The 14518-nt window shown below is 38.8% G+C and overlaps 2 protein-coding genes across 2 annotated transcripts in view; one reads left to right on the forward strand and one right to left on the reverse strand.

The window, feature by feature from the left end:
- SKIC3 (SKI3 subunit of superkiller complex) overlaps positions 1 to 14518 on the reverse strand; it is a 159340-nt gene that overhangs the window by 143439 nt on the left and 1383 nt on the right. The window contains exon 2 of the mRNA XM_086413188.1: positions 2472 to 2577. Within this exon, the coding sequence (XP_086269314.1) occupies positions 2472 to 2572 (101 nt within the window). The 5' untranslated portion in view covers positions 2573 to 2577. The remainder of the gene's footprint in view (positions 1 to 2471; positions 2578 to 14518) is intronic.
- The window catches only part of ARSK (arylsulfatase family member K), a 58980-nt gene that overhangs the window by 42040 nt on the left and 2422 nt on the right, over positions 1 to 14518 (forward strand). The window contains exons 5-7 of the mRNA XM_086413189.1: positions 261 to 432; positions 3913 to 4137; positions 13555 to 13779. Coding sequence (XP_086269315.1) covers positions 261 to 432; positions 3913 to 4137; positions 13555 to 13779 — 622 coding nt within the window. The remainder of the gene's footprint in view (positions 1 to 260; positions 433 to 3912; positions 4138 to 13554; positions 13780 to 14518) is intronic.

Consider the following 14518-nt stretch of genomic DNA (forward strand, 5'->3'; position numbering starts at 1 on the left):
TGGGCCTCCATTCAGCCTCCACACGTATAATCCTTAAAATAATTTCACAGCTGTCTTACCATGTATACAAATTGATGTACTGATATTTGTTGTTAGTGGGAATATTAAAAATCTGTTCCTAATTTAGGCATTTGATTTGCTGTTTTCTTTACATAATTCATAACCATTCTTTTCTGCTAACCTAATTAAAGAAACGTCTGGTGTAGCTTACATTCTAGTTGGAAGGAAGGATTATTACAACTTGTTTTCTCCCCCTTTAGGTGTCGTATGATGCCATCAAAATCCCAAAGTGGTCACCTCTGTCAGAAATGCACCCGGTAGATTATTACTCTTCATATACCAAAAACTGCACCGGGAAGTTTACAGAAAAGGAAATTAAGAATATTAGAGCATTTTATTATGCTATGTGTGCTGAGACAGATGCTATGCTTGGTAAGTAGTACAATTAAAATGCAATTAGATGAGGAAAAAGTATAATATTTTCCCAACAAACTGTGATCATGCTGGTTAGTGACCTGTATGAATATCCTCAGATAATTTCTTACAACAGTTGCTGAGATACTTCAGACTTAGAAAGATTCCTGATACCTATAAAAATTGGGTAATTTGTATTATTAATAGAATAAAAGTCTTTTCTATTTTAATTATTCATAAATTCACAGATGCTTAGATTTGTTCATATATTTTTAAAAGATCATAAAAAATTATAATCTGCTGGAAACAAGACATATTCCTGAATTAAGGCAACTTCAGTTCTAGGAGATGAAACAGATTAGACATAGAATCTGGTGAGTTCTCCCAGGCTTGTAATAATTGCAAATCTTGTGAGTTCTCCCAGACTTGTAATAATTGCAAAATACATCCATTCTTCCTTGGCCAGTGAGAGCAAGACTTAAACTGAAATCCGTTTCCCCGTGTACATTATGGTCCAGAATTATATTCAATTTCCTTCCCTAACTCAGCTCAAAACCAAACCTGCCTCCATGAGATAACCATCAAGATAATGTTTTACTTGTCCACTTATAGACTTATGGCAATTTCCCATTCAGATGTGGAAAAACCCTGGTTTAAAATATCTCCATTTTAGGACAAATTATTTTTATAAAACCATATCATTTATTTTGCTGCACTTTGGAGTGGAGAATTATAATTAGTGAAGTGTGGGTAGCACTTCTTCTGAACAAAGTAAACCTTGGGAATGAACAAATAAATGGCTATTTCTTAAAAAGCAAAAATAGAAAGTATAAAAAAGAAAGCCAAAAAGCCCTATAGATAAACTATAATAAAGCAAGTATAATATGTTTTAAAAGTCCTAAGAACTTTCCAAGTACTCAATCTTAAATACAAATAAGATTTTAAATGAATTTCTTCAATCATAAATCCATACAGTTACTGAAATGTACTTTAATATTTTCTATTATTAATGAATATTCACTCATTTGCACACTGGAAATCACTTTTGAAAGTTTGCAGCTATCCATTCATCCAGATCAACAAAAATGAAATATTATATGTACATAAAATATTGCTGCAGGCAGTGTGGGAATACCTGTTTAAGTCTCTTAAGAGAAAAAAGATGCAACAGTTCACTTCATGTTACAAAATTCATGGACTATATTGTGTCTCTTTGTTACACCTATACTAGTCTGGTCCCTGAATAGTATTCATTACCATTCACATTGCGCTTCCCAGGTGGCACTAGTGGCAAAGAACACGCCTGCCAATGCAGGAGACACAAGAGACATGGGTTCAGTCCCTGGGTTGGGAGGATCTCCTGGAGGAGGGCATGGCAACCCATTCCAGTACTCTTGCCTGGAGAATTCCATGGACAGAGGCGCCTGGCGGGCTGCAGTCCATGGGGTTGCAAAGAGTTGGACACAACTGAAGTGACTTAGCATGTACTGTTCACATTACTTTGGGCACTGGTAGTACTAAGCTGAATATTATTAAGAAATTAAAAGCACTCTAACCTCTTACCCCACCTCAGGCTTTTATATTTGCTGCTCCTTCTGCCTGGGATTGGAGAAGGAAATGGCAACCTACTTTAGTATTCTTGCCTGGAAAATTCCATGGACAGAGGAGCCTGGTGGGCTATAATCCATGAGGTTGCAGAGTCGGCCATGACTGAGCATCTGAGCACTGCCTGGGATGCCCTTCCCTTTGCTTTTTTACATGGCTGGCTTTTTTTTTTTTTTTTGGCCCCACAAAACTGTTGGCAGGATCTTAGTTTCCTGACCAGAGACTGAACCCAGGCCCCTGGCAGTGGAAGTGTGGAGTCCTAAGGACTGGATCACCAGGGAGTTCCTTAAGTATTCTCAATTTTTAGCTGTCAGCCCAGATATTACCTTCTCTGGGCTATCCTATCTTCCCAACCACTCTAAATTAGTATAACAGCTCCATCATCTTACTTACTCTATCCCATATCATCTTGTTTGTTTACATCATAATCTTTAATGATTTTGTCTACTCACTTCTTTACTGTCCATTTTCCTTGAAGAATGTGGACTTCATGAGGGGAGAGACATTCCTTCTCATTCATCATTGCATCCGAGGTGCCCAGTTTTGCATCCATGGTGCCTGGCACATAGGTAAAAAGGCAGTAAACATTTATGGAATGAGTATAAACATCAGCAGTTATAACATGGTGGTGTAACTACAGCAGTATACAAGTTATAGGGTCCTGGGGACAGAGGACTTCATTCTACCTGGAGGAACAGGGAATGCTTCACCAGGGAGGTGATGCTTGAGCTGAGTCATAAAGGAAGAATGGGGATTTGCCATGTAGCGTGGACGAAAGGGCATCCAACACGGAAGGCAGAGAGTGTATACAAAGGCAAGGAAGTACAAGCTGATTATTATTCATTCAGGGAGTTGTCAGTCATTCAGGATTGTGAAAAGTAAAGGCTTAAGGGGCAGCTAGCTGAAGGTGCTAAACTTATACAAGAGTGAGACAGTGGGAAGCTACGGAAAAGTTTTAAGCTGGCATGACATGATCAGATATTTTAGAAAGATTATTATGAAGGGGAAAAAGGAGTGGAGGCAAGCAAACCAATTAGGAAGCAAGTACAGTTGTCCAGTTGAAAGATTCTGATGGTCTGCACCCCATAAATAACTCCTCAGAGACTGGGTCTCAGATCCAACTGGACCTCAGAATTGCCTATGGTTTTTTTGTTTTTTGTTTTTTTGTTTTTTTTTAAATAATACAGACCCCTGCAGGCCAGATTCAGGAGCTGCCAAAATAGAAATGATGCTTCTCTCTAGACTTGTGTCTTACTGTGTTCTCTTAATTAAAATGAGGAAGTTTCATGTCCCTTAGAGACAGGACTGGTCAGAGGAATTTTAGTGTCCAAGAGTTGCCAAATCACATTCATATATCGTCTGTACTTCTTCCAGCCTTTTTTTTAAAGGTGGGATTTCTGTAAGACTCAGCCGGCTTCATGGGCATGATCTAGTAATGGGGAATTTGAGAGAAAGGGTATCAGGAGGAGGAGTTCTGACCCCTTTTATCTCCTCCCATTGGGCAGCAGTTGTGGGTGGATGGTGACACCAATCCTTTCCTGAGACATGCACAGTGCAGATACCCACTCATGCCTTTCTTTTCTCATTCAAGTCCCTGGAGGTAATGTTTTCCCCTACTCCCTGACAGAAACACAGAAAGCAAGCCAGGATGACCTCCAAATAAAGGAACTTATCCTTAGGTACTGCATTTTCTCCTTGCTCTCTCTAGTCCATTCACTGAGAAGCAGATACATGAAATCTGGCATAAGTTATTTATTGAAAAACAGTAGATAACATTCAGATGTTAAAAAACATCCTGACAAATTCTTAGAGGGTAGAATCATTATGAGCTTATTATGATAGAAAAAAAGTGAGCTAAAAGCTAATTAAGATTTACTTCTATATATATTGCAGGTGAAATCATTTTGGCTCTGCGCCAGTTAGGTCTTCTCCAGAAGACTATCGTCATATACACCTCAGACCATGGGGAGCTGGCCATGGAACACCGACAGTTTTATAAGATGAGTATGTACGAAGCTAGCTCCCATGTCCCACTCTTGATCATGGGGCCGGGAATTCAGGCCAACCTACAAGTATCAAGTGTGGTTTCTCTTGTGGATATTTACCCTACTATGCTCGGTAAGTAATGCCATTCTGTGAATATTTATTTGTAATAATGCTGGGAAATGAATAAACAAGATAGGTTAGGGGCCCCTGCTGACTTGTTCATAACTTTGAGCAACTGATTTAACTGTGAGTCAAATCTGTATCTGAAAAATGAGGATAATATTCCTCAGGTTCCTTTGGCCTTCACTTCCTCTAGTCCTTCTTCCTCCAAAAGATTCACAACCAGGATATGACAATAAAGTAAGCCAATAAGATTTCATTTCTATAACTTTATAGATATGATTTGTGTATCATTTGATTCTCTACCATCCCCTACCTAAAATGTAAGCATTTCCCTTCTGGATTATTCCATCCACTTTGAAACTACTAATTTTTCACAATGTTACATGTCCCTTAATGTTGATGCTCTGTGCATATTTCTCCTCAGAACCTTTAGATTGTTCTGTATGACTTATTTTACTAGCTTCTCAATGTCTATAAGCGTAACCATAGGTCTCGAACAGCAACATTTGGATGTGGGTATTGAGCAATTTTTGTTAAACATACTAGAATAAAGCCATCATAAATTTAGAAGAAGTTATATAGAACTGTTAGCTTCTAATTTAGCTGCTAAGTTGCTTCAGTCATGTCCAACTCTGTGTGACCCCATAGACGGCAGCCCACCAGGCTCCCCTGTCCCTAGGATTCTCCAGGCAGGAATATTAGAGTGGGTTGCCATTTCCTTCTCCAATGCATGAAAGCGAAAAGTGAAAGTGAAGTCGTTCAGTCGTGTCCAACTCGTAGCGACTCCATGGACTGCAGCCTACCAGGCTTCTCTGTCCATGGGATTTTCCAGGCAAGAGTACTGGAGTGGGGTGCCATTGCCTTCTCCGATTAGGGGCCCTTAAATTCAGTAACATCAAAAACCCTGGTCTAAGGCACCATCGATTGCAAAAAGTACCATCAATTTATAAATAGATTTTGGTGAAAGAAAAATGTGCATAGCATAAGATATATGTGTTTAATATGTATAAATTAAAATGTGAAACAAACATCTGGAAATTAAATAAGAAAAATCTTATTATCTCCTTTTTTTTTCTGCTACAAAATCTTCATCTTTATTTAATTAAAGACTGTTACGGGGTCTTAAATTTCTTTACTGTGCATTTAAATCAGTGCCGGGAATTCCCTGGTGGTCCAGTGGTTAGGATTCTGCACTCCCTGTCACTGCCAAGGTCCCAGGTTGAATCCTCAGCTGGGGAACTAAAATCCCACAAGCCTCACGATCAAATTAAAAAAAAAAAAAATCAGTGCCCTTCTTTTCTCTTTCACATCACTTGCGTATTTGACCACACTTCTTTGTTGTTCTTTTGCCTGGTGTGTATTTTTAATCTCTTCAGTTTCTTACTCATCATTTTCTGGTTCCCTTTTGTCCCAAAGCAATTATCACACAGTCATATCTTTGCCACTTGCTGGCTCCATCAATTTCCGGGCAATACCTATTACTTTTCCTCACTTCTGTTTTTCATCCAAAAATGTGTGTGTGTGATTATGTATATTTGAAGTGTCTCCCTTATTATCGTCTTTGTAGCTGTATGAAGATGTAGCTATGTGAATGATTCTTTACAGTGGCATTTCCTTAGTTTCCTCCCCTAGTTTTTTCTCATATGGAACTTTCCCCACCCAAATTTGCTGAACTTTTACCCTTGTTCTGCTTTCTTGAGGTACAGTGATCAGAACTGCAAAAGACTGTTAAAGGCTGGGATGATTCTTTCTGTTTTCCCTCAATGTATTTCATAGTGATATTTGGCATTTTGTCTTTTTTGACTTAGCAGCTAAATAGTCCAGTATCTGTAGGAAGCCGTCTGTGATGAGTTCTCATCTCTTTCTAGTCATTCTATCACTTTATGTGTTAGTTAATTAATAGGCACTGTTTAAATCATTTTTATTTGAATATTGTTTTATATTTGCCTATAATGCAAATTTTCTCTACAATTCTGATACACCATTATCACTACTTGCCAGCCTCATAAAAGTTAAAAATCATCTGCAAACTGGAAGATTTCACAATGTATGTATCTTAACAGTTTATTTAAGAAAATACTAAATAAAGTTGTTTGGAATGAGGGAATTGTCATTTATCCACCTACGGGGACACCTTCCTATCCCTGCCTATTTTATGTTACATGACAATGAGCATTTCTTTAGCCAAACAAAACATTCCCAGAAACCCCTTTGCATTTCTTCCATACCCTTCTGGAAATTATGATAAGTTCCCTGAAATTGTAGATTTTTTTCTATAATTGGTCAGTTATTACAGTTTTAAAAAAACTCATAGGTCTGCATAGGTTTTTGTTGTTTTTAACTTTGGAGTTTGTTAATAGACTCCTTCTGAGTCACATTCCCAGCAGAATATTTTGTATTAACAGCATTTACATCGTGTGTTGATCAGACCTGCCCAACTCAAGTAAGTAAAGCCAAAGATCAGTGTCTCTCCAGTTTTAAACAGAAAATTAACATCTTCAAGGCTTAATGTGTTTCATAACGAATATTTTTATTATGAAAAGGGAAAAAATTACAGTTATAAGGTTGGCGGAGGAGAATGAAGAGAATATCTAGGCATGGAACTTTATATAAAACACTGAAGCATCCTATTAACCAGATGTTAATCAGAGATAAGGTAGAAACAGAAAGATGCAAGGGGGAGCCTTAGGGGACTTCCTAGAGGTCCACTGGGTTAAGACTCTGTGCTTCCACTGCAGGGGGTGAAGGTTTGATCCCTGGTCCGGGAATTAAGATCCCACACGTGCCACACATCAAGGCCAAAAAATAAAAAACCAAGAACCTTTGCTGGAGCTGGGAAACAACATGTAACATTATTTATCTAAAATTAACCTTTTTATAAGTGATAAAAGGTTAATATTAATAGAACTCTCACAAGTCTATGAAAAAGAGACATACCCTATAAGCAAATTGACCAGAATATATAAATAAGCAATTCACAATAGAAGACATATAAATGGCCAATATATTTTTAGAGCTTCAAACTCAGTAGTCAGAAAAATATTAAAACAAGAAGACACCATTTTTCTTTCACACATAGAGTTTGCAAAGATTCTTTTAAAAAGCAGAAAAGCTCATATTGGAAATATGCCTTCTCATGTTCTGCTGCTGGGAGTATAAACTGGCACAGATTTCCTGGAGGCAAATGTGGCATTATGTTCCAAATTACTTAGAAATATGCATATATTTTGACCTAGAAGATTCCAATTTTAGGAATTAACCTATTCAGTTCAGCTCAGTTGCTCAGTAGTATCTGACTCTTTGAGACCCCATGAACCACAGTACACCAGGCCTCCCAGTCCATCACCAACTCCCGGAGTTTACCCAAACTCATGTCCATTGAGTCAGTGATGCCATCCAATTATCTCATCCTCTGTCATCCCCTTCTCCTCCTGCCTTCGATCTTTCCCACCATCAGGGTCTTTTCCAATGAGTCAGTTCTTCACATCAGGTGGCCAATGTATTGAAATTTCAGCTTCAGCATCAGTCCTTCCAATGAATATTCAGGACTGATTTCCTTTAGGATGGACTGGTTGGATCCCCTTGCAGTCCAAGAGACTCTCAAGAGTCTTCTCCAACACCACAGTTCAAAAACATCAATTCTTTGGTGCTCAGCTTTCTTTGTGGTCCAACTCTCACATCCAAACATGACTACTGGAAAAACCATGGCTTTGACTAGACAGACCTTTGTTGGCAAAGTAATGTTTCTGCTTTTTAATATGCTGTCTAGGTTGGTCATAACTTTTCTTCCAAGGAGCAAATGTCTTTTAATTTCATGGCTGCAGTCACCACCTGCAGTGATTTTGGAGCCCAAAAATATAAAGTCTCTTACTGTTTCCACTGTTCCCCATCTATGTGCCATGAAGTGATGGGACCAGATGCCATGATCTTAGTTTTCTGAATGTTGATTTTTAAGCCAACTTTTTTCACTTTCCTCTTTCATTTTCATCAAGAGTCTTTTTAGTTCTTCTTTGCTTTCTGCCGTAAGGGTGGTGTCACCTACATATCTGAGGTTATTGATATTTCTCCTGGAAACCTTGACTCCAGCTTGTGCTTCATCCAGTCCAGCATTTCTCATGATGTACTCTGCATATAAGTTAAATAAGCAGGGTGACAATATACAGCCTTGACGTACTCCTTTCCTGATTTGGAACCAGACTATTGTTCCATGTCCAAATTAACTTATAGATGCACACAAAGATTTATCTCCATGGATAATATTACATTATATTAAAGAATTAGAAACAGTATGAATATCTAGTAGTGATGAACTGGGTAAAAAATAGTCAATTTTATTTTAAAAAGTGAAATGATAAATGACAATGGCCGCCTTGTATTATTGAAAAGAAAACTGTAGGCTTTTAAAGTATATAAATAATTTTTTGTTTTGGTGTGGTTTGTTGGTTATTGAGATAAAGTATCAACCTAATTTATTGTCCAAATCAGCACATTTTTTTAGAGTAAAAGAATACTATTAACAATTAAACCAGGATTAGCATAAACTGAATCTGTTGCCTTGTTTAAACAGCCTTTCAGTCAACAAGGCAAAGATAATTCTGATGGTCTGGGTTTAATCTGATGTTTAATTCAGCCTTTTAAAATGAAAGTACTTAGAGTTTAAAGCTACTTTTAGTAGTGATTAATAACTCTAAATTTAGACCTATGAGACAGTGTATTCTATCTAAGCTTAATAAACATACAGATTTTGATAAAGTGTCTATAAAGAGTTTTTAAAGATATTTTGGAAGAGTGATTATTTTCTATGAAATGATGTTTGATGATAAAGTAGGAAGAGTTCTTTTAGTCTAAGTATCATTGTAGGTCCTATCCCATTGTCATTTTCTAGGACTGGCAGAAAAGTGCCATCTCTCTGAACAGGAATTCTTTATACTGTAATAAAGTTAATATCATTAATTCAGAGATTATGCTTTAAAAAGTACTCCCCAACCTGTGATAAACCATAATGGAAAGGAATATGAAAAAGAATGTGTATGTATATGTATTAGAGAATCACTTTGCTATACAGCAGAAATTAACACAACATTGTAAGTCAGCTATACTTCAATAAAATAGTTTTTTTAAATAATTACTCCCCAAAATTCTTCTCAAATAATCTAACATCAGCATCCTTTAGCTCAGTTAGAAATAATATCATTTTTAAATTAAAATTGTCTTGACATTCTCTTTTAAACTTATTTTCATGTGAATTTTTTTCATTTAATAGTTGGCCTTTTTTTTAAATACCTGCCTTCTTTTCACATAAAGGATAAATTCGGGATATGTTTAAACTGTGAAAATGTAATTGTATAAACATGCAGTTGTGTTTAAAAGAATGCTTCAATACTAATGATTTAAATTGCAGAATCTTCCTTGTTACAGGATCTTAGTGGAGGTTTGGGAGGGTCATTTTACATAGATTATTTTGTTTTTAATTGGCTGAAAAATACTGTAAAGTTGAATAACTACAGTAGATCCAGGCTTGTGGAGCAGTATTGAAGACTCCAGAGATCCTAGAGTCAGACTGCCTAAATTCAAATACCTCCTTCAGCATTTACCAACTGTATACCCTTGAGAAAGAAACTTAACATGTCTGGTCTTCAGTTTTCTTATCAATAAAATGGAAATAACAGTGACTGTTCCATAGCCTAGAACAATGACTGGAAAATGGTAAATGGTTAAATGTGAGATATTATTAACATTAATATTTTTATATTATTTAATATTTTATGTTTTTAATATTTTTATATTAATGTCACTAAGCTGTGTCTGACTCTTTGTGACCCCATGGGCTGCAGCCCGCCAGGCTCCTCTGTCTATGGGATTCTCCAGGTGAGAATACTGGAGTGAGTTTGCCATTTCCTCCTCCAGGGGATCTTCCTGACCCAGGGATCGAACCCACATCTCCTGCATCACCATGCAGTAGTTACCATCTAAACCATGACATGATTCTTTTCAAAATCATTTAGAGTAAAATCCAGAATCTTTGATTAGAGCTGTGAGTCCAGCGTGATTTCTTCCTCCCCCAACTCATCTCAAACAACTCTACCGCCACGTCCCCTGCTCCAGCCATGCTGGACGCCTTAGTGTTTGGGGAGCAGATGGGATGAAGCAGCTTCCTGCCTCGGTGTTTACAAGTGCTGTTCCCTGGGTGAATGCCCTTCCTCTCCACTTCCAGAGATCTGCTGGGCTCTCCGCAGCCCTTTCTCCTCATCAGAGAGGCCTCCCCTGACCATCCTGTATAACACGGCGCGCACACACATTCCTGCCATCACTCTCTAGCCCTTGTACCCTGCTTTATTTTTCTTCGTTGCACTGATTACCACCTAGCAGATTTATCTGTCTCCCCACATTAGAATGTAAGCTCTTAGAGTCTGAGAGCTTACCTGTCTTGTCCACTGTTGTTTCCCTACATCTGGAATAGCAACTAGCCTGTTAGATGAATGGGAAAAAAAAAAAAAATAATATATATATATATACTTAAATGGATTCTTATCCCAGCTTAACACAAATAAACACAAGAGCATTATTTAAATTTTCTTTAGTCTAACAAGTTTCTTTAGTAAATTAGGCTAAGATTAGACCTGAAATAAGGCATTTCTAAGTATAAAGTTGACTAAGATGCTAAATACAGGAAACTCCCCAGTCATGGGTGTATACCAGTTGGCCCCTGCTTTCCAGCCGTCTCCAAAGCCCTCCTCTCCCTTCCTCTGCCTCCCAGTGGTGCCCGCTGACGGCTGGCACACTGACCAGCCTGACCCAGCCTGTTCCCGGGCCACTTTCTTCTTACAGTGAAAGTGAGGTCACTCAGTCGTGTCCGACTCTTTGTGACCCCATGGACAGTAGCCCCCCAGGCTCCTCCGTCCATGGGATTTTCCAGGCAAGAATCCTGGAGTGGGGTGCCGTTTCCTTCTCCCCTTCTTACAGTAACCCTTACAGGAAGTGGCCTACTGTCTTGCAGCTCAGTTAGTTTCATCTTGGGCCATCCTGTTAGTTTTTAAATTATTATTATTTTTTTAATGATTTAATTAAGTTTGGCCTCACTGGGTCTCCGTTGCTGTGCAGGGCCTTCTCTGGTTGCGGCGAGCAGGGGCTACTCTCTAGTTGCAGTGAGCACATGGGTTTCTCATTGCCTTGGCTTCTCTTGTTGCGGGGAACAGACTCTAGAATGCGAGCTTAGTAGTTGTGGCACAGGGGCTCAGTTGCCACGTGGCACATGGAATCTTCCCCTACCTGGGAAGCAATGCAGATCCCCTGGTTGGCAGACAGATTTTTAACTGTGGGACCTCCGGGGAAGTCCTGGGCTATCTTTTCTCTTGTGCATCTTGTGCATTTTCTCTCTTTAACATCTTTGCTCTTTCTACTTCTTTTGTTATTAACCAGTTATCTCAAATATTTCTCTTCCTTTCTTTACTTGTCATTCTTTCTCAAAAAAGTCCCTGATGATGGATGGTTGGCAGAAGATTAGGACTTGTAATATGCCCCTTCCAAGGAAATGGAAGATACAGTTTTTTTAATTAAGTTATAGTGGCTCAGACGGTAAAGCGTCTGTCTACAATGCGGGAGACCCGGGTTCAAGCCCTGGGTTGGGAAGATCCCCTGGGAGAAGGAAATGGCAGCCCACTACAGTATTCTTGCCTGGAAAATCCCATGGACTGCAGAGCTTGGTAGGCTACCGTCCATGGGGTCGCAAAGAGTCAGACACAACTGAGCGACTTCACTTTCATATGTAAAACAAGTCCCTTTAGAAGATTTATATTAGAGGCCTTTGTCTACTTCCTTATTCTCTTTTAATTAATCTGTTTCCTCACATACCTTTATGTGTGGGCTCAGTTGTGGCCAACTCTTTGCAACCCCATGGACTGTGGCCCACCAGGCTCCTCTGTCCATGGAATTTTCCACCCAAGAATACTGGATTGGCTTGCCATTTCCCTCTCCAGGAGATTTTCCCAACCCAGGGATCAAACCTGGGTCTCCTGCATTGACAGGTGAATTCCTTACCACTGAGCCATCTGGGAAGCTCGCTTAAATATGTACAGTCAAGCTAAAATAATTTTATTATTCAATTTTGTTTAATTTCTAGCATTGCAGATATATTACTTTCTATTTTTCATTGGAAATTATTTCTAAATTAATGTTTCTAAAAACATGGAACATTGAAACCAGAGAAACTGTGGGGGAGGCAACTGCAGATTCCTTTTGGAACCACCCCAAGTCCCCAGCCATAATTAACAGTATTTTTTTTTTTTCTCATGGCTTGCAAGATCTTAGTTTTCCTTCCAGGGATTGAACCTGGGTACATGGCAGTGAAATCACAAGAGTCCTAACCACTGGACTGCCAGTGAATTCCCTATTTTTCTATAGGAAAAAGATAGCTTGAATTCCAAGCAAATGGAAAATCCCATGGATGGAGGAGCCTGCAAGGCTGCAGTCCGTGGTGTCACTGAGGGTTGGACACAACTGAGCGACTTCACTTTCACTTTTCACTTTTCACTTTCATGCATTGGAGAAGGAAATGGCAACCCACTCCAGTGTTCTTGCCTGGAGAATCCCAGGGACAGTGGAGCCTGGTGGGCTGTCGTCTATATTTGATACGGAAAAAATAGATTATTTTTCTCTAAATCAGTATGATCCAGGATTTCCCAACATATGTTCTGCAAAATATTAGTCCCTCAAGATGCTACTTAGGAATAAACAGAAATTCTGTCATCAGATAACTTTGGGATACATGGCACAATATATACCTTGAAGATTTATGATACATATCAGCAATAAATTTACATCTACAAAAAAATTATATATTTAATTTTAACCATTGTTGGCAAACATATGTAACTACTAGACTCCTTTCTCATATACATTTTGTTAATATTCTGTGGAACAAATCTGAGAGATACCTGTGATCTCTTAATCATTCAGAAATGAAGGACTTATGATATTAACTAATATTTATTGAGGGTTTCCTATGTGTCAGGCACTATTCTCAGAATTTTACGTAAGTTATCAGATTTAAACCTAAAATAGATCTGTGAAATACAGGCACTATTATTATTTCCCTTTTACAGATGAAGAAACTGAGGTTCAAATGGTTAACAACATGCCCAAAGTCACAAGGCTGGGAAGTAAGCATTTGAATCTAGGCAATTTACAAAATCTATATATAATCTCTAGTCTCTGTGACCTTTAATGATGTCATTTATCAACGTTCAACGAATGAAAGAATGACTTATTTTAAAATCCTGTATTATTTTGTGATTTCCCTGGCAGCCCAGTGGTTAAGACTCCATGACTCCAATGCAGGGGGCACAGGTTCCACCCCCTGGTCAGGGATCATCCCGCATGCTACGGGATGCAATTAAAAAAAAAAAAAGTCTTATTTTTGTCATGTAGATATTGCTGGAATTCCTCTGCCTCACAACCTGAGCGGATACTCTCTGCTGCCATCATCGTCAGAAATGTTTAAGAATGAACAAAAATTTAAAAACCTACACCCACCATGGATTCTGAGTGAATTCCATGGATGCAATGTAAATGCTTCCACCTACATGCTTCGAACTAACCAATGGAAGTATATAGCCTACTCTGATGGTGCTTCAGTATTGCCTCAACTCTTCGGTAAGTTTGCTGATATTATTTTTTAGGTAGAGATTATTTTTAATGAGTTGGCCTATACAGTATTTGCTCAAGGGAGCCAATAATCTTTGTTCAGATGGTTGGATGGCATCACCGACTTGATGGACATGAATTTGAGTAAGCTCCGGGAGTTGGTGATGGGCAGGGAAGTCTGGCGTGCTGCAGTCCATGGGGTCTCAAAGAGTCTGACTTGACTGAGCAACTGAACCAAATCTTTGTTAAAGTAAATAAATGCCTGCAGTTTCTCACACTGGGTCGATTTACAAAATGTTGCCCTGGAGAGAAGCCGCTTCTTTGAAAATCAGCATCTGAATTCCAAAGCAAGTGCCCTAAGGCTTTTGATCTGGGTCTCAAGACTGACACGGCTGTATTCTCTGATCAAGGTGTCTTCTGATATTCATGGTTATCTTCCCCAATCAGTAGTCAGCGCCCTCTCATTGTACCTCAGATTTAGTTGTTCTGGAAGATTAACTCCTATCTTATGGAGGCTGACATCCTACATTTATTATTTAACGTTCCCCTCAGCCCTGCAAGATGATGTGCTGTGTGCTCAGTCGCTTCAATTGTGTCTGACTCTTTGCAACCCATGCACCGTAGCCCGCCTGGCTCATCTGTCCAGGGGATTTTCCCGACAAGAATACTGCAGTGGGTTACCATGACCTCTTCTGGGGGATCTTCCCGACCCAGGAATTGAACCTGCATCTCCTGCATCGCAGATGGA

Source organism: Bos grunniens, chromosome 7 (genome assembly GCF_055505025.1).
Source record: "Bos grunniens cultivar Pamir isolate PY7600 chromosome 7, Bosgru_T2T1.0, whole genome shotgun sequence".
NCBI lineage: Eukaryota > Metazoa > Chordata > Mammalia > Artiodactyla > Bovidae > Bos > Bos grunniens.